Below are 16348 nucleotides of genomic sequence, written 5' to 3' on the forward strand. Positions count from 1 at the left end.
AACAAACGTATTATAGTCCTGTGTGGATTTTCACATTAATCCAAAAATCATATTCAGACAGCAGACGTATTTCAGCACTTCCAAAGAAAACAGTCTTAGCGTCTGCTCATTAGCTTTCGCAAACTTGTCGCTCTCACTTCGATCTTGTTCAGGGGGTTCTGCCAAGTCAAACACAGAGTCAAGTATGATAACAGAGCCATGGCTTCCTCCCCCTCTTGATCTTCAATCCTGCAACAAGCCTGCCTGTCATGGAGAATCTCTTTTTATAGCTGTGTCATTCCAAAGGCCCTCATTCCTTTCCAGATCTTCCACAATACAAATCCTTTTGGTTAATAATTCATTTCCACACAGTTCATAATTATTTCACTTGTTGTCAATTGTTGCAATGGTTCTTCTTGGGGGGGGGGATTGTTAGGTAATCACATAGAGAAAAAAGAGAAAAGTCCCCCCCCTTTCCGCCCCGTTCCGACATACCAACATCTTTGATGCATCTTCTTGATTTATTTTCCTGTTGAATCCAGCCCGTCGCTCAGCTTCACAGGGGTCACTTCGGTTAGCAGTCAATACCCCCTTTCTTCACTCGAAACATGTGCATTTGCTGCTCACTAATTGTTTATTTTGAGCTCCTGCAACCAGGTCGCGCGATCAGAAGTAGTGTCTAGGAGAGTGACCTCACATGAGTGCTGTGCGTCTAGTGCCCTCACCCCCTCCTTCTTACGAACTCGGGGGTGATTTATAGGCACCGCAGACGAGGCAGTATTTTCCTCTCCCCAGGGAAAACTCAGGAGGTTAATTACTCCCATCTTAGCCTCTTAATTACCTCGTGTGAGTCGGAGAGATGGTATTGTCGGCCATCTTCCAATGCACCCCTAGCGGCCCCCCTTCTGAGGCGTGGTTTTGTTCACATACGGGAATCTTTCTTTGTGTGTGATTTACTTTCGTTTTTGACTGAGAGCTGTGAGGATGTCTGCTCTCTCGATTGGACTGATTTATGATGTTTTTCTTTTCATTAAAGACTGTTAGAGATTAGCAAGAAGCCTGCGTACAGTCTGATTTATTATACACACACAAGGCACCTTTTCTGCTGCTGCGGGACTCTGCTAAGAGCTGCGAAGAGAGCTCAAGATTTCCTGTTGGCACAGGCGTCCATCGGCACACAGAGAAGCGTGCCGGGCGCCATTATATTCCAGCAATTTTATCATACTATTTAGTTGTAAGATGTAGTGAAAATAGAGTAGAATCAGAAATATGCAACTCAGCTACAGTGGTACCTCTGGATGCGAATGGGATCCATTCCGGAGCCCCGTTCGCATCCTGAGCAGAACGCAACCCGCGTCTCCGCCGGCTGTGATTCGCCGCTTCTGCGCATGCGTGTGACGTCATTTTGAGTGTCTGCACATGTGCGAGCAGCGAAACCTGGAAGTAACCCGTTCCGTTACTTCCAGGTCACCGTGGAACGCAACCTGAAAACGCTCAACCTGAAGCGACTTTAACAGGTACTAACCTGTTTAACAGTTACTAACAGATTATAAAACTATTGGTTATGTCAAACGTGAATAAGAAATTTATGAATCCAGCGGCAGTGGTGTTAACTGCAAATTCTAACAGGAGAAACTCATATCAAGACATAGAAATGAATTCGGAAATGAGAGATCTTCTCTTGGGACTGAGAAAAGACATTTCAGAGATGAAGAAAGAGATGAATGACAGTATAAGATCAACAGATCAAAAGTTGGATAAGATGGGGCGAAAAATAGAGGAAAATGCAAAAATGGTGTTAGAAATGATGGTTAAAATCAATGATCTGGTGGTTAAAAATTTGGAAATAAGAAAGACTGTACAAGAATTAAAAGGGAAAACGATAAGTCTGGAGGAAGGGCTAAGGAAAGTACAGAAGGAGAACAGAGAAAAAAAGGGGAAACAGAAAAAATTAAGAAAGAGGTGGCAGATATGAAAGAAACCCATGACGCAGTCCTAGATGCAATCCCTATGATTGAAATGCACAGAAGAGAAAAAACATTGAGATTTAGATCTATCCCAGAAGAACCAAATAAAGTGATAGAGCAAAAAATATCATCAGAATTAGCCAAATGGATGGGAATAGAAGAGCAGGAAATGAGAAACAAAATTGAGAGAGCCTTTAGAATCAGATCAAGAATTGCAAGAGCTAATAATTGGCCTGGGGACTGTCTGGTAACTTTTGTGAATATGGATATTAGAGATAAAATACTACAAATTAGCAGTAAGACAAAACTTAAAATTCAGGAAACAGACATAATCATTCATAAAATTGTTCCATCAAGGCTTTTAAGAAAAAGGGAAAAATATAAACCATTGGTGGAAGCACTAAATAAAAAATCAATTGTGCACAGATGGGAATTCCCTGAGGGAATTTCCTTTTTTTACAAAGGGAAAAGGAGGAGATTTGTTACTTGGGAGGATGCTGACAAATTTTGGAGAACATATAAAGAGGAGTTAGGAGGTAAAAGGCAGCTGGGAGGAGGGGCGGACGATCTTAAAAAACAATCAGAGGAGAACGAATCTTAAGCATTAATGACAAGTGACATTTCTGATTTTTTTATTTTTTATTTTTTTGTTAAGAAGTTAAATCACTGTGTAGTAAATAATCTAATTAAGGATTGTTACCTGGAATGTTAATGATTTAAATGATAAAAAGAAAAGAAATAAGGTGGAATCTATACTCAGCAAACAGAAATTGGATTTGATATGTTTGCAAGAAACTCAAAAAGAACTGTTGAATGCCCCTATTACATTGTACGAAATTCAAAGAGCAATTAAGGAAGCAAAGATAGGAAAGTCACCAGGGCCTGATGACCTACTGGCAATATATTATAAAAAATTGAGGACATACTGACTGACCCATTAAGAAGTATCATGAACAACATCTTAAAAGATGGAACCATGCCGGACTCATGGAAAGACAGCCTTATTGCATTAATTCCAAAGCAGGGAGCGGACAATCTACTTATTAACAACTATAGGCCTGTCGCACTCCTAAATAACGATTATAAATTATATGCAAATATTTTAGCTGAAAGATAAAAAAAATCTTCCAGATGATTATACACAATGACCAAGTTGGCTTTTTGCCCGGGAGGCACATTTATAGCAACACTAGAAACATTATCCCCTTCATGGATAATGCCGTGGCGAAGGGGCTTGAATAACTCAGAGAAGCTATGAACTATGCCGAGCAGGGCACCCAAGATGAACTGGTCATAGTGAAGAGTTCTGACCAAACGTGATCCACCTGGAGGAGGAACCGGCAAGCCACTCCAGTATCCCTGCCAAGAAAAGTTCATGGACAAAGACAACAGGCATATAAAAGTTATGACGCTGGAAGATGAGCCCCTCAGGTCGGAAGGCATTCAACATGCTACTGAGGAAGAGCGGAGGACAAGTACAAGTAGATTCAGAGCTGATGAAGCGGCTGGGCCAAAGCCAAAAGGTCGCTCAGTTGCAGATATGCCTGGAAGCGAAAGGAAAGTCCAATGCTGTAAAGAAAAATATTGCACAGGAACCTGGAATGTAAGAACCATGAAACTGGGTAAGTTGGATGTGGTAAAAAATGAGATGGCAAGAATAAATATTGACATCCTGGGCATCAGTGAACTAAAATGGACGGGAATGGGCGAATTCAGTTCAAATGACCATCATATCTACTACTGTGGGCAAGAAACCCGCAAAAGAAATGGAGTGGCCCTCATAGTAAAAAAAAGAGTGGTGAAAGCTGTACTGGGATGCAATCTCAAAAATGATAGAATGATCTATCATGCTGTAGAATCCAATAGCATTGGCCCTCACCTGGCAATCCCACATCACATCCCCAGAAAGAGGCACTTTGCAGTGTATCCCAAAATGCTTCCAAACTTCAGCTCCCCATTCTCCCCACCCTCCTTGTTGGGTGTTGTGTTTGTGCTGCAGAAGTTCAGTCAAGCGGTTAGGCTCAGTATAGGAAACAACTGTGTAGCAGAGAGAGCTTTTACTTCGGGGGCAAAAAGACACACACTATATATACACATTCTTTGCAGTTGTTACAAGAAGTCTTCACTCTCTGAAAACAAGAGAGCGTTTTGGCTTATAAAGTACAGTGGTACCTCAGGTTAAGAACTTAATTTGTTCTGGAGGTCCGTTCTTAACCTGAAACTGTTCTTAACCTGAAGCAGCACTTTAGCTAATGGGGCCTCCTGCTGCCGCTGCGCCGCCGTGGTGCGATTTCTGTTCTCATCCTGAAGCAAAGTTCTTAACCCGAGGTACTATTTCTGGGTTAGCGGAGTCTGTAACCTGAAGTGTCTGTAACCTGAAGTGTCTGTAACCCGAAGTACCACTGTACTTGCTGAGGCAAACTCTACACAGCAAGTGCAAAGTCCAGTGGCTAACAAAGTCCTGCAAGTGCCAGAGCTCTCAGTCTAGAAGACCTTAACACTTCTGCTGTGAAATGAAACCAGCCTGCTTTCCAAACAAATAAATTTTGTACATCCCCACGATGAATGTTGGAAAAACAATATGTCTACTTGGCTAGTTACTGTGGGAAAAAGTAAGAAAATATTAAATAGCATGTGATTTCATGTAACTATGAATGCTCTGGGGTGACAGTTCAAACTGATGTACTGCATTTTCTGTTTTCCAGGTAAACAGTGGGGAGAAAGCATCAAAACTGAGGAAAAACTCACTTGATTCATTTGTTTCATTGGCATACGTTTCGTGCTTCAGATCAGGAAACCATGAGCTGGATTAGTTTTACTTATTTGGAAGAATACCTGAGCTTTGTGGTTCACCCTCTGTGGTTATTCCTGCTTCCGATTTTGATTTATTCACATTGGCTATATTTTTATTTTGTTGGCTGTGTTATCTCATTTTTGTTCAATGCTTACAAGAAGATGAATAACCTCCAAGGAAATGATTTTTATAGCAAATTTTGGGACAAGCCAAGGCATGCTTTGGCTCGATTTGTAGAGCTAGTTGGAAAGATATGGCATGGTGAGTACATGTTCCTTTCATACCAATAATTCCAATTTATGAGCCAGTATAATTTCATAGGACTGAGCATCAGAATTTCAGGTATGAAGCACTGGAACAATAGTTGCCACAGTGCATCAGGACTGGACCTCTAAAGCCACCTCAGGGTCACAACAGCTACAATTTCCGGTTGGCTCCATAAGGATCAAAACACAGGCATGGGTATTTATATATGTAATAAGCAATGATAAAGGGAAAAAAACTTTTTATGAGGTATGAAATCAAGACATATTACAGAAGGGTCAGTTGGTGGCTGCATAAACACCATACATTTAATCACATTGAAAGCATGCCTCCTCTCCAAAAGAAACCTGGAGAATGTTGTTTACATCTCACAGAGACACAATTAGCAAAGCCCTTTGAAAATAGTTTCATGGATTGTGGAAAGGGAGAGGGATTGGCTTTAAGCGTGTAGTGGGTACACAGCCAATGTGATTAATATAACATTGTATAGTGGGACTTTGTAGGTGCGATTTTCCTGAGCATGATAAACCACAACGTAGCTCTGAAACATAAACGTTGGAATTTGCCAGCACAGGATGTGGTGATGGCTACTCTTTAGAGGGACACTGCGGGAAACAGGATGGTGGACTATAGAGGCCTTTGGCCTGATCAGCAGGACTCTTCCTATATTCTGAATGCTTCCTAGAGGACTTTTATTTCTTTAGGAGTTGATGTACAAATCCAAAATACACTACTAAAACCAAGTCTGGGCCATAAGCATGAGACCCGATCTGTATGCAGCCCATGATGCCTGCGGAGATACGGTTGAGCCGGAAGCACTGCCCGATTGGGACCCAGTTACATGCCCTGAAGTTGAAACTCTCATAGATCGATTTAAAGCAGGCAAGGCCCCCGGTGATGACCTTATATCCATTGATGCTATCAAAGCAAATAAAGATTGGTGGATCCCACTTTTAGCAGCACTTTACATGCATATAAACAAAACAGCAAAATTTCCCTCAAGCTGGAGCTCTGCGTTGATTGTATTAATACATAAGAAAGGCCCACGTACAGAGCCGAGCAACTTTAGACCAATCAGCTTGCTAAATGTCATTGGGAAGATTTACTCGGGGTACCTGCTAAGCAAACTATCGAAATGGATGGAGGACGACAATATCATTGCCGATGAACAGGCGGGTTTTCGCCCTGGAAGATCTACCACAGACCAAATATTAACCTTGAATCACCTGGCGGGAAAGTATGCCGGCAAAGCCCCAAAGGTTCTTCATGTGGCTTTTATTGACCTTAAGCAGGCATTTGATCGAATCTCTAGAAAGCAGCTATGGACAAAACTGGCTGCTACAAAGATTGATCGTCGTCTCCTTCATCTGATTATTAGCCTCCATACAAACACCTTTCTGAGAATCAGGCTAGACAATAAAGGCCTAGTCTCCAACCCTGTTACCACCACTAGAGGGGTAAGACAGGGTTGTCTATTGGCCCCAGCATTGTTTAGCTTTTACATTAACTCACTGGTGACTCACATGGCCAATGATGCATTCCACCCCCCCAAATTAGCAGGCCGATCTCTGAATGTTCTTCTGTATGCAGATGACGCCGCACTTCTTGCCAGATCCCCTATTGGACTGAGGAGAATGTTGCAAGCTCTACATGAATACTGTGATCAGCATGAGCTCCAACCCAACTATGCTAAGACCAAGATCATGGTCTTCTCTGCCCAACCGAGACTCCATCGATGGTCGATGAACGGGATCCCCCTAGAGCAGGTTAACTGCTTTAAATATCTGGGACAAGTAATACGGTCAAATAGGTCTTTTCTGACCCATAGAGACTATATAACAACTAATGCATCTAAAGCAGCCATCCAGATTAGATCTCTATATGCTAAGAATCAGGCTCAATCAGTGAAGATAGCTTTGAGACTCTTTCAAATGAAAGTCCTCCCCCTTCTTTTGGTGGGCATCTCTTTAGGCTCCCGTAGGGATTTTTTTGAAACTGGATTCTATTCAAACGCGATTCCTTAGAGCCATCCTTAGGATTCCCCCCTCGGTAGCGGGTGCGGTTATGAGATTAGAGGTCGGCTGGCAAGCTGTACGGTATGTGGCCTTGAAGACGAAGCTCTGGCTATGGCTCAAGCTCTGTTTTAAACCAGTGGGTATTGCCCCCTTGATATTGAGGGACGATTTCCAATCATCGTGGGAAAAGGAGGTCATTAACGAGGTTCAATGCTGTGGATTGTCTCACCTTTACTTTGAGTCTATGACGTACAATCAAGCTAGAGCTGTGATCTCCCGGAGACTGAGTGACATTGCCAGACAAGAGGACATAGCCCAGGTAAAACCAGGGATGTTCCTAGGGGACCAGATTTATCGGACCATACCAGCCCCCTACCTTGCAGAAATCCACTATGTAGAATACCGCAGACTTCTTACAGCGGCTAGATTAAATGTCCTTGACTCTGCGATATTGTGGGGAAGGTACAGGGGAGTACCATACGCCCAGAGAACCTGTCATTGTGCCATGGGTGTGGTTGAGTCCACCGAACACATTCTCTTGACTTGCCCTTCTTATGCAGAGCTTAGACAAAATTTTATAGACCCACTCCTATGTCAATTTAGCTTCCTACCAGGATAAAACCAGGCTTTACACTTGCTGAATAATGTCACTAGAGCTATACCTTCCTTGGTGGCCAAATTTCTTTTTTTAGCTTTTAAGCGTCGTAAGACTATAATTGACTGTATTGATATGGGGCTATCTGTTTAGCCCATTTTAGTGTTGGCTAAGTTCTAAAATCTTCCTGGATGTTTTAACTGTGTATTGACAAATGTACTTTTTTCTGACTGACGGTCGAATAAAAGGTTGATGATGATGAGACCCTGTAATTACTTGTGACATGATTAGGGTGCATCTGTCATGGAAGCAGCGTGGTAAGTGATTCAGAAAATGGTCTGAAGATGCCTGAAGTTGGAGCTCTTAGGGAGAGGGGATAAATGTACTCCAGGCCTTGGATAGCTCTTTCCCTAAGCAATCCTGTGCAGAAGGGTAATACTGCCTTTAAAATAAAATTTAAAAATCTCCAAAACATTTACCATAATAATGCATAAAGCTAAAAGTAGATTAAAACAGAAAATAGCTCAGTCAAGGACTGTGCCTGGAAGAAAGCATGGAAGGAACATTCCATGAGAGGAGAAATTCCCCTTCCCGCCATTAATTCTGGGAGGACCATAGAGAAAGTCCTGTTACATGTGGATGACAGCCTAGTATCTAGAAAGCTGAAGGATATAGTAGAGCTTTTTACCTAAATTTCAGTTTTTTGAACCACATTGATTTTCTCCAGTAAATTTTTTTGATATTCTATTTACCTTTCAACAAAGTAATATTATTTGTTTCATTTTATTTTCAGGTTATGAAATTTATGGCATGGAACATCTCCCTACAGGACCAGGGATTGTTATTTATCATCACTCAAGTATTCTTGTCAGCTATCCCTTATTTGTGACAAAAGTTTTTACAGAGACAGGGAGACTGTGCCATTCAGTAATTGATCGTGCCCTGTATGGAATCCCAGGTAATTTATTTATATTTAAATTATGTATTTTTACATTAAACATTTGTTAAATCTGACATAAAACAATGCTCTAGTATATAAAACAGTGTATTAGGCAAGAAGGAAAAAACCACAGATAAATAAAATAGCAGCAGCAAATGAAAAAGGAAGTTAGTGGAGGAGAAGGTTATTTCTCACCAAGCCCCTGAAATTAAACAGATTGAACGAAGGATGAATAGTTATTTCCAATTCATTTCTTTCTTCAGGGCATTTTTTAACAGAAAACACACCATAAGGAAGACTCAGGGCACAGTATTATGAAAAAATGTCATATTTATTAAGTATAACGGTCTAAAGGATCTTTAAATCAAATTAAACTAGCCAAATCAAAATACAGTTAGGCAGGAGAAAACAGATCACTCCACTTTTCTTGCCATGTTTATAGGCAACATTGCCTCAGAGTAAAGGACTGGAAGGAATATGTCCTCCTTGTTCCTAGAATCGTGGGCACGTGACTTGACGAGCACAATCCGATGTGAATGTCAAGCCAAATGACCCAATGCAATGCTGAGCATGGCTCTGTCAATATTATATTGGCCTCTAAACTTCATACTCCAAAGGTCTACATCAGGCATAGGCAAGCTCGGCCCTCCAGATGTTTAAGGGCTACAACTCCCATCATCCCTAGCTAACAGGACCAGTGGTCAGGGATGATGGGAATTGTAGTCTCAAAACTTCTGGAGGGCCGCGTTTGCCTATGCCTGGTCTACATCATCCAAATGAATTTACAATGGGGGTTGAATAATTTCAATTGCAAGTATATAGCAGCACATTCCCAGGACAAAATTATTCATTGGGGCTGGTATCACTACCCGCCACAATTATACATTATTATTCCATATTATCTTCGTCAGTACTCTAAGGAGTTGTTTGATGTTATGAGGAAATGCAATCTATAATTTTGTGAGGTTTTTGAATAAATCTTATCAGGTTATACAGTGGTACCTCGGGTTACATACGCTTCAGTTTACAGACTCCGCTAACCCGGAAATAGTACCTCGGGTTAAGAACTTTGCTTCAGGATGAGAACAGAAATCTTTATTAATATCCCACATATACATGTATACATAGATAACAATCATACAAAGCAAAAGCAATACAAGTAAAGAAAACGGTAAAAAAAGGAAAAAAGAAAGAAACGAAAAATACAATATATTACAATTAAATAACAAATTAAAATGTATAACTACGAATCATTCTCATTATATGGCTTATATTGTCTATATTTTCTTGCCCAGATTTATATTATGTTATTATGTTATTAGAAGCCTAGCTCTTTGTTGGTGGCATATTGCTTCAATTCCATTTCTAAATTCTAGTCCCTTTATTTCTATCTGTTTTTTCATAAAATACCAGGAAACGTTGTCAAAGTCCTTCTCCGCATCAAGTAATCACAAGGCTGCCTTTTTATCACTTTTAGTTTCTAGATATTCCAAAATATCGACAATGTTTCTGGTATTTCCCGAAATTTGTCTTCCTGGGAGAAACCGTCTGGTGTGGATGAATGATTTCTCTGATGGCTTCTTTAAGCCTGCTTGCCAATATATTGGCAAAGAGTTTGTAATCACAGTTTAATAGTGATATTGGCCTAAACTGTGATTGCAGGTGAACATTAACTGACCTCAAAACGTCTACAAGAATGCCATTTTTTACTCCAGTAATCTCAAGGCTACCATAAAGAAATTTCATGCTTTCTTGTACAATTGTTTACATTCTTCCTCAGGGATGAAAAAATGGGGGGAATCTGGATAATGTGTCATTGGTTTCTCCACTACGTCTACATGTTCTCATATAATAATTGCTGCTGCCTTTAATGCCAGAATAGAACAAGGTGTAAAAAAACCTGGGTCCCCAACTTGATGATCCCCTCAATCAATCACTAATAAAGATGGATATGTCTTACTGGGAAGAACAATGCAAAGAATGGAATCCTGTTTGGGAGCCTGTTCACTAGTAAACCACCTGTGAAAAAGTTCACTGTATTCATACACCACTTGGGATGGGGTGGGAGCTACAGCTAAGGAAAAGAGCAGAAGCCCACATACATGTCCACGGCTTTCATAGCAACCCCAACCCATTAAACAATGGTCAATCAAGCTCTCCCACGCACAGCTTTTATGCGCCCATGTGACACAGCAAGCAAACACATGTGGCATCCTTGCTACACAGTGTTCATGGTCCTCCACTGCCTCCCCATCATCAAACAGCAGCCACCCCAGGAAACATAGGTCAATTTTAAAAATAAAGCAAAAGAAGTGAGGTAAGAGCCCAAACAGGCCCAGTAGCACAGAGAGCTCTGTTGCGGGGCATTCCACTGGGTAAATTAATGGAGCATCTAACCCCCTGTCTGGGTGAAAAGATGGGCTTCTGCTGGTGGAGGCAGGTTTCCACCAGCAGCTAGCTCGCTCTCTCTCTCTCTATCTATCTATCTATCTATCTATCTATCTGTCTATGTGTGAATGTCCACTGTATCCAAACCCCATGCAGCCTATAGGGATTGAAGACTTGTATTATCCAGCAAGGCACTATGGGCTGTATTTTTATCATGATGCAAACTTGAATATGAGACCTTGCCTGGTGTGCCGTGGGAGGGAGGCGGGAGAGGCGGGGCGGCGGCGGCATCTCCTGCTGGATGCAAATCCAAACATGGCGGGCGCCTCCCTCGCTCCTTTGTAGGCGAACCATCGAGAGAGAAAGAAAAGGAGGAGAAAGAGCGAGAGAAGGCGCCTGTGCGGAAAGAGGAGCGAGCAGTGCGCCTGCGCGCCGCAGCGCCCGAGATCGCTTCTCCCCACCGCCCCTTGCTTCAAAAGAGGTCCGGGGGCAGCGGGAAGCGCAGCGCTTCTTCCCCGCTGCCCCCGGACCTCTTTTGAAGCAAGGGGCTGCGGGGAGATCGCTTCTCCCGGTGCTCCGAAGTGGGGCGGGGGGGCGGGAACACCTGCCCCAGCCGCCCCGCTTTGGAGCGCTGCTCCGAAGCGGGGCGGTGGGGCGGGAACCTCGCACCCCGCCGCCGGGCATCGGAACAATGCCCCGATGCCGGGCGGTGGGGCGGGAACCTCTCCCCCCGCCGCCGGGCATCGGAACGATGCCCCGATGCCGGGCGGTGCGGCGGGAACCTCGCACCCCGCCGCCGGGCATCGGAACGAGGTCCTGGACCTCTTCTGAAGGCAGGCGGGGGCAAAAGTCTTTGCTCCCCCCGCCTGCCTTCCCGGGACAGCGGAGACTTCTCCGCTGCCCTGGGCGATCTTAAAATGCTGGCGGGCGGGAGCAAAGCGTTCGCTGCCGACCCCCAGCATTTTAAAATCTCCTCGGGGCAGCGGAGACTTCGCTCCCGCCCGCCAGCATTTTAAAATCGCCCCGGGACAGCAGGGGCTTTTAAAATGCTGGCGGTCGGCAGCAAAGCCCTCCTGTCCCCGGAGCTTGCGGGGCGGGAGGTGGGAAGAAGGGCTTTTCTTCCCACCGCCAGCCTTCAGAACAGCCTTCTGAAGGCTGGCAGTGGGAAGAAAAGCCCTTGTCCCCCCCCCCCCCAGCCTTCAGAAGAGGTCGGGGGACAGACTGTCCCCGGACCTGGTCTGAAGGCGGTTTCCCTAGGAACGCATTAATTGATTTTCAATGCATTCCTATGGGAAACCGTGCATCGCAAGACGAAAAACTCGCAAGACGAAGAGACTTGCGGAACGAATTAATTTCGTCTTGCGAGGCACCACTGTACTTTTTATATAGTCAATATAGGCACAGAGTTAAATTTTTTAACATTTTCTAATGGTGGTGTGCCTCGAGATTTTTTTCATGAAAGAAGTGTGCCTTTGCCCAAAAAAGGTTGGGAAACACTGAACTATTGTACTAGAGACTTGACTTGAGGATCACTTGCCCAAAATGTGCTCACCTCAGCACGCAATCTCACTCTGTGTGCTTTCCAAAAAAAAGGCTATTGCCAGAACACGTGAACAAAAGGGAAACTAGCATAAAGTCCCCCTTCCATTAAATCCTAGCTGATCCGTAATAGAGCAATATCTTTGGAATAATGACACTTGTATAGTATCCACACTATTTCCTCATTAAGAGTTATGTAAAATGCATTTTTCTATTTGGGGCTTACTTTTTTAGGGCTGAAGACGTTTTATGATGTTGTCTTATTGAGAGATTTCACAAATGCAGAATGTGTGGAAATTCTGAAGAAAGGCCATTTACTGGGCATTGCACCTGGTGGAGCTAGAGAAGCAAACTTTAGTAATGACTACTGCTTAATATGGGGTAACCGCACAGGTTTTGCTCGGATAGCTTTGGAGGCAAAAGTGGTGAGTGATCTTTGGGCAATTTGCATTGCCCTCACAATTATCCTGGATATGACGTACTGTGTTGACAGCCTTGATCTAGCATCCTCCATAGCTAAGGATGGCAAATATCCTGTTTTGGAGTCAAATGATATCTGGAGAGCCATGGATTCCCCACTCCTGCTTTTTAAAAAAGCTACTGAAATCAATAACGTTTAATAAGAAAAATGGCTGTCAGGGAATTGGAGGCAGAGAAGGGGGAGAGAATGGGGACTTACAGAGATAAGCCTCCGTTACTTAGAAGCTGTACTTCCTCGGACGAGGAGGGTGACGAAGGGCTGTTAGGCAGCAATGAATCAGAGAGGGGGGAGCAGCTTCCGGGGCCCAGCCACTCTCGTAACAGAGGAAGGAAAGGGGGTGGGTTCAGGAAGTGGTTATGCTGGAAGAAAGCGAAAGCTTCTCCAGTCTCTGCAACTGACTCTCCATGATGCAGGCTGACTCTCAGAGCTCCGTGTAAATAGCAGAAAGAAACCAATAAATCTCGTAAATATGGCTGGATTCCCGGACTCTTATCTCTTCTAGCACTCACCAATCATCCCTGACAATGGCCTTTACCCCCTTTCTCTCTCTTCAATTCCTGAAAATCTGGGCAACAACTTGTGAAGCTTCTTCATCTGAGATATTTGAATAGATATTTTGAAGCCAATTGCATAATTTATGACTTGCTTCTCACAATAATCCCAGATGTGAAGCATTCTTCTTTGTCCTTAACAAAAATAAAGGTGGCGTGGTCAGGACGAAGTAATTATCCAGTTCTCGCCTTTCTTTCATTTTTGTTTCATCTTTCATTCTTCTAGCCCATCATCCCAATATTTACACAAAACAGTTGTGAAGCGTACAGGAGCTTGGGAAAGACAAGTGAGTTAAATATCTTATGTTTCTTGGTTGAGCAAGAGATCCAGTTTCAGGCAATATACGTTTTAATAATAGACTATGTTTTTTTAAAAGACCAATTATCTGTTTCCTACTTACTAGCAGAATTTCTTCCATGGACACTTATCTGTGCTGCCTGCCTCAGTATTGAGAAATATGCCTTTGTTTAGTTTTCTATTTTGCAGTCTATTGTACAATTTATGATCCCAATTGCCAAGAGATGAGAAGAGCTGATTGAATATGTTGCATATCTTTTCCCAAGCACACATATTATTTAACTCTTCCTCCTTGGGATGGATTGATTGCAATTGCTTAACAGAATGCTAACTAAGGTCCGATTTGATATGCGTTCACTTTCCTTTACAGGGCTGACAAAATGGCTGTATGAGAAAACTCGATGTGTACTCCTTCCCACTTATGGAGGACTTCCAGTGAAACTGAGGACATATGTTGGAGAACCCATCCCATATGATCCAAATATAACTGCCACAGAGCTGGCTGAAAAAGTAAGTGAACCCTACACTTGGAAGCAGAATATTTTTTCTCTGTTGGTTTCTCTCTCTTTCAGTTCTAAATTGTATTCTGTGTACAGTGGTACCTCAGGTTACAATGCTTCAGGTTACGTGTTTTTGGGTTGTGTACTATGCCGAACCCGTAAGTACCGGAATGGGTTACAGAAATGCCGAATCGCGACCCATGCGTGCACAGACGCGGTGCTGCGGGTTGCAAACGTGCCTCCCGCACAGATCACGTTCGCAACCCGAGGTTCCACTGTATTCACTTCCTCATTCTATACGACCAGAGATAGGGTTCATTATATACACTTTTGTGTATTATTTTCCTCGCTCAGTTTTCTCTCTTCTTAGCTTGTTCAGACTAATTGAATGGGAGAAACTATGCATTTTATCTAGTGCAGCACAAAGAGAGATCTGCTCACACAATGGAACTTTTTCTCCCCCACTATGGGCCCCAGAACTGGGTCCCAGAGGGTCCCTCTAAGTCACCCCAGTGCCAATTTTTGAGGGTGGTGAGAGGGCTGAAGAGGAAGACAATTCATTGTACACGTGGATGTGTGTTGCATGAGCCGAACTGCACTGTTGAATACAGCTCTCTTCAACAGCCATGATTCCAATCCAATGAGCTACCAGCCCTGAATCTCCAACACATTTTTCGTTAGTTATTGCTTGTGCATTATCAATCTCCTAAATGGGATGCTGTTTCACAGAAGACAATTTTAAACACAGGTGCCATCTCTATGATAAACTGCTATTACATTATAATGTGACAATAACTCATTCTTAAAGATTGCTGTTGGTTAGGGCTTTCTAAGCTCAACAATTTTGGGGCCGTCCTAAATGAGAAAACCAGGGTAAACATGAATACAATGGGCTGGTTTCACAGAGAGATGAGCGGTTGTACTGTAGAGTTTGCTGGTCCTGGCTCCTCTTGCTCAACCCTCCATGCCTAAAAAGCCGCTCTTGAGTGTTGATACACAAGGCCTCTCACGCAACACATCTCTGAATACAAATGACTGGATTTACATTTGCAGCATCGTCCCTCAAAATAAATTCAGTTGCTTACATTTACATTTTTGCTGGAAAGAAGGAGATTCTGGATGCCACAGATTCTGATGCCTTTAGCATTTCCCCCACTGATATTAATAACTGTGAATATCTATTTTGCAACAACATAATGTAGTCCTTTGTTTTTCTTTCAACAGGCAAAGACTGCACTTGAAAATCTTCGGGATAGACACCAAAAGAGGCCAGGAAATATATTAAGAGCTCTTTTAGAACGATTTGATAAGCATGACAAAGCCAACTAGTCTATATAAAATAAGCTATATGTTTATAATAGGAAAAATTAATAATTATGTAATTAAAGCTAAGTTAACATGCATAGAATTGTGCTGGATTGTATATGAATTATTTGGAAGGGTCCCTAGCTCAGTAGCTCAGCACCTGCTGTGTGTGCAGAAGGTCCTAGGTTTGGAAGAGGTACAAGTGCTTTCCTGCCCTATCCTGCAATACTCTCAGAATCCCCTTTTTGTGGGAACTTGCATTAGTAGAGGCAGAATCAAAGAGTATAACGGGAAGGCGAGTGTTTAACTGAAACATGAAATAATATTACATGTGAAGGAGTAATGTCTATAAATCACCTGTATTAAAACAGTGGCACTTCTTTTATGTTTATAAAAGGGTGCTCCAAGATTTGAGCCCTATAAAGCAAGTCTTCATAAACAAATAGCAAGAAAAGTAGAGAACATAAAAATATAGCCAGGCTTGGTGAAAAAAGTGACTGATCTAACAAAAACCAGCCAACTCAGCTTTGAATCTGAGTCTCAGCAATCCACGTGCAGTTAAACAGCTAAAGAAAACTGTCCCAGACTTACATCTTAAACCTGAGGATTACTGAAATTGGGATCAGAATCTGAGATGGAGTGGGGTGCTAGAGAAAGAGCAGGGGGCAGACATGGCTGAACAGTTTGTATGTGGGGTAGGCAGGGTTGCGCAATATATCAATAAACCTTTAG

General features: G+C 42.8%; 1 protein-coding gene across 1 annotated transcript; it reads left to right on the forward strand.

Moving 5' to 3' along the window:
* The first annotated feature begins 4737 nt into the window (after positions 1-4737).
* LOC114601321 (DGAT1/2-independent enzyme synthesizing storage lipids-like) lies at positions 4738-16322 on the forward strand. The gene is made up of 6 exons (XM_028738532.2): positions 4738-5001; positions 8408-8572; positions 12716-12906; positions 13740-13800; positions 14182-14321; positions 15536-16322. The coding sequence occupies exons 1-6, from the start codon at positions 4746-4748 to the stop codon at positions 15638-15640; spliced, it is 918 nt and encodes a 305-aa protein (XP_028594365.2). The 5' UTR covers positions 4738-4745; the 3' UTR covers positions 15641-16322.
* Positions 16323-16348: the final 26 nt, after the last annotated feature.

Source organism: Podarcis muralis, chromosome 8, assembly GCF_964188315.1.
Source record: "Podarcis muralis chromosome 8, rPodMur119.hap1.1, whole genome shotgun sequence".
NCBI classification, from domain to species: domain Eukaryota; kingdom Metazoa; phylum Chordata; class Lepidosauria; order Squamata; family Lacertidae; genus Podarcis; species Podarcis muralis.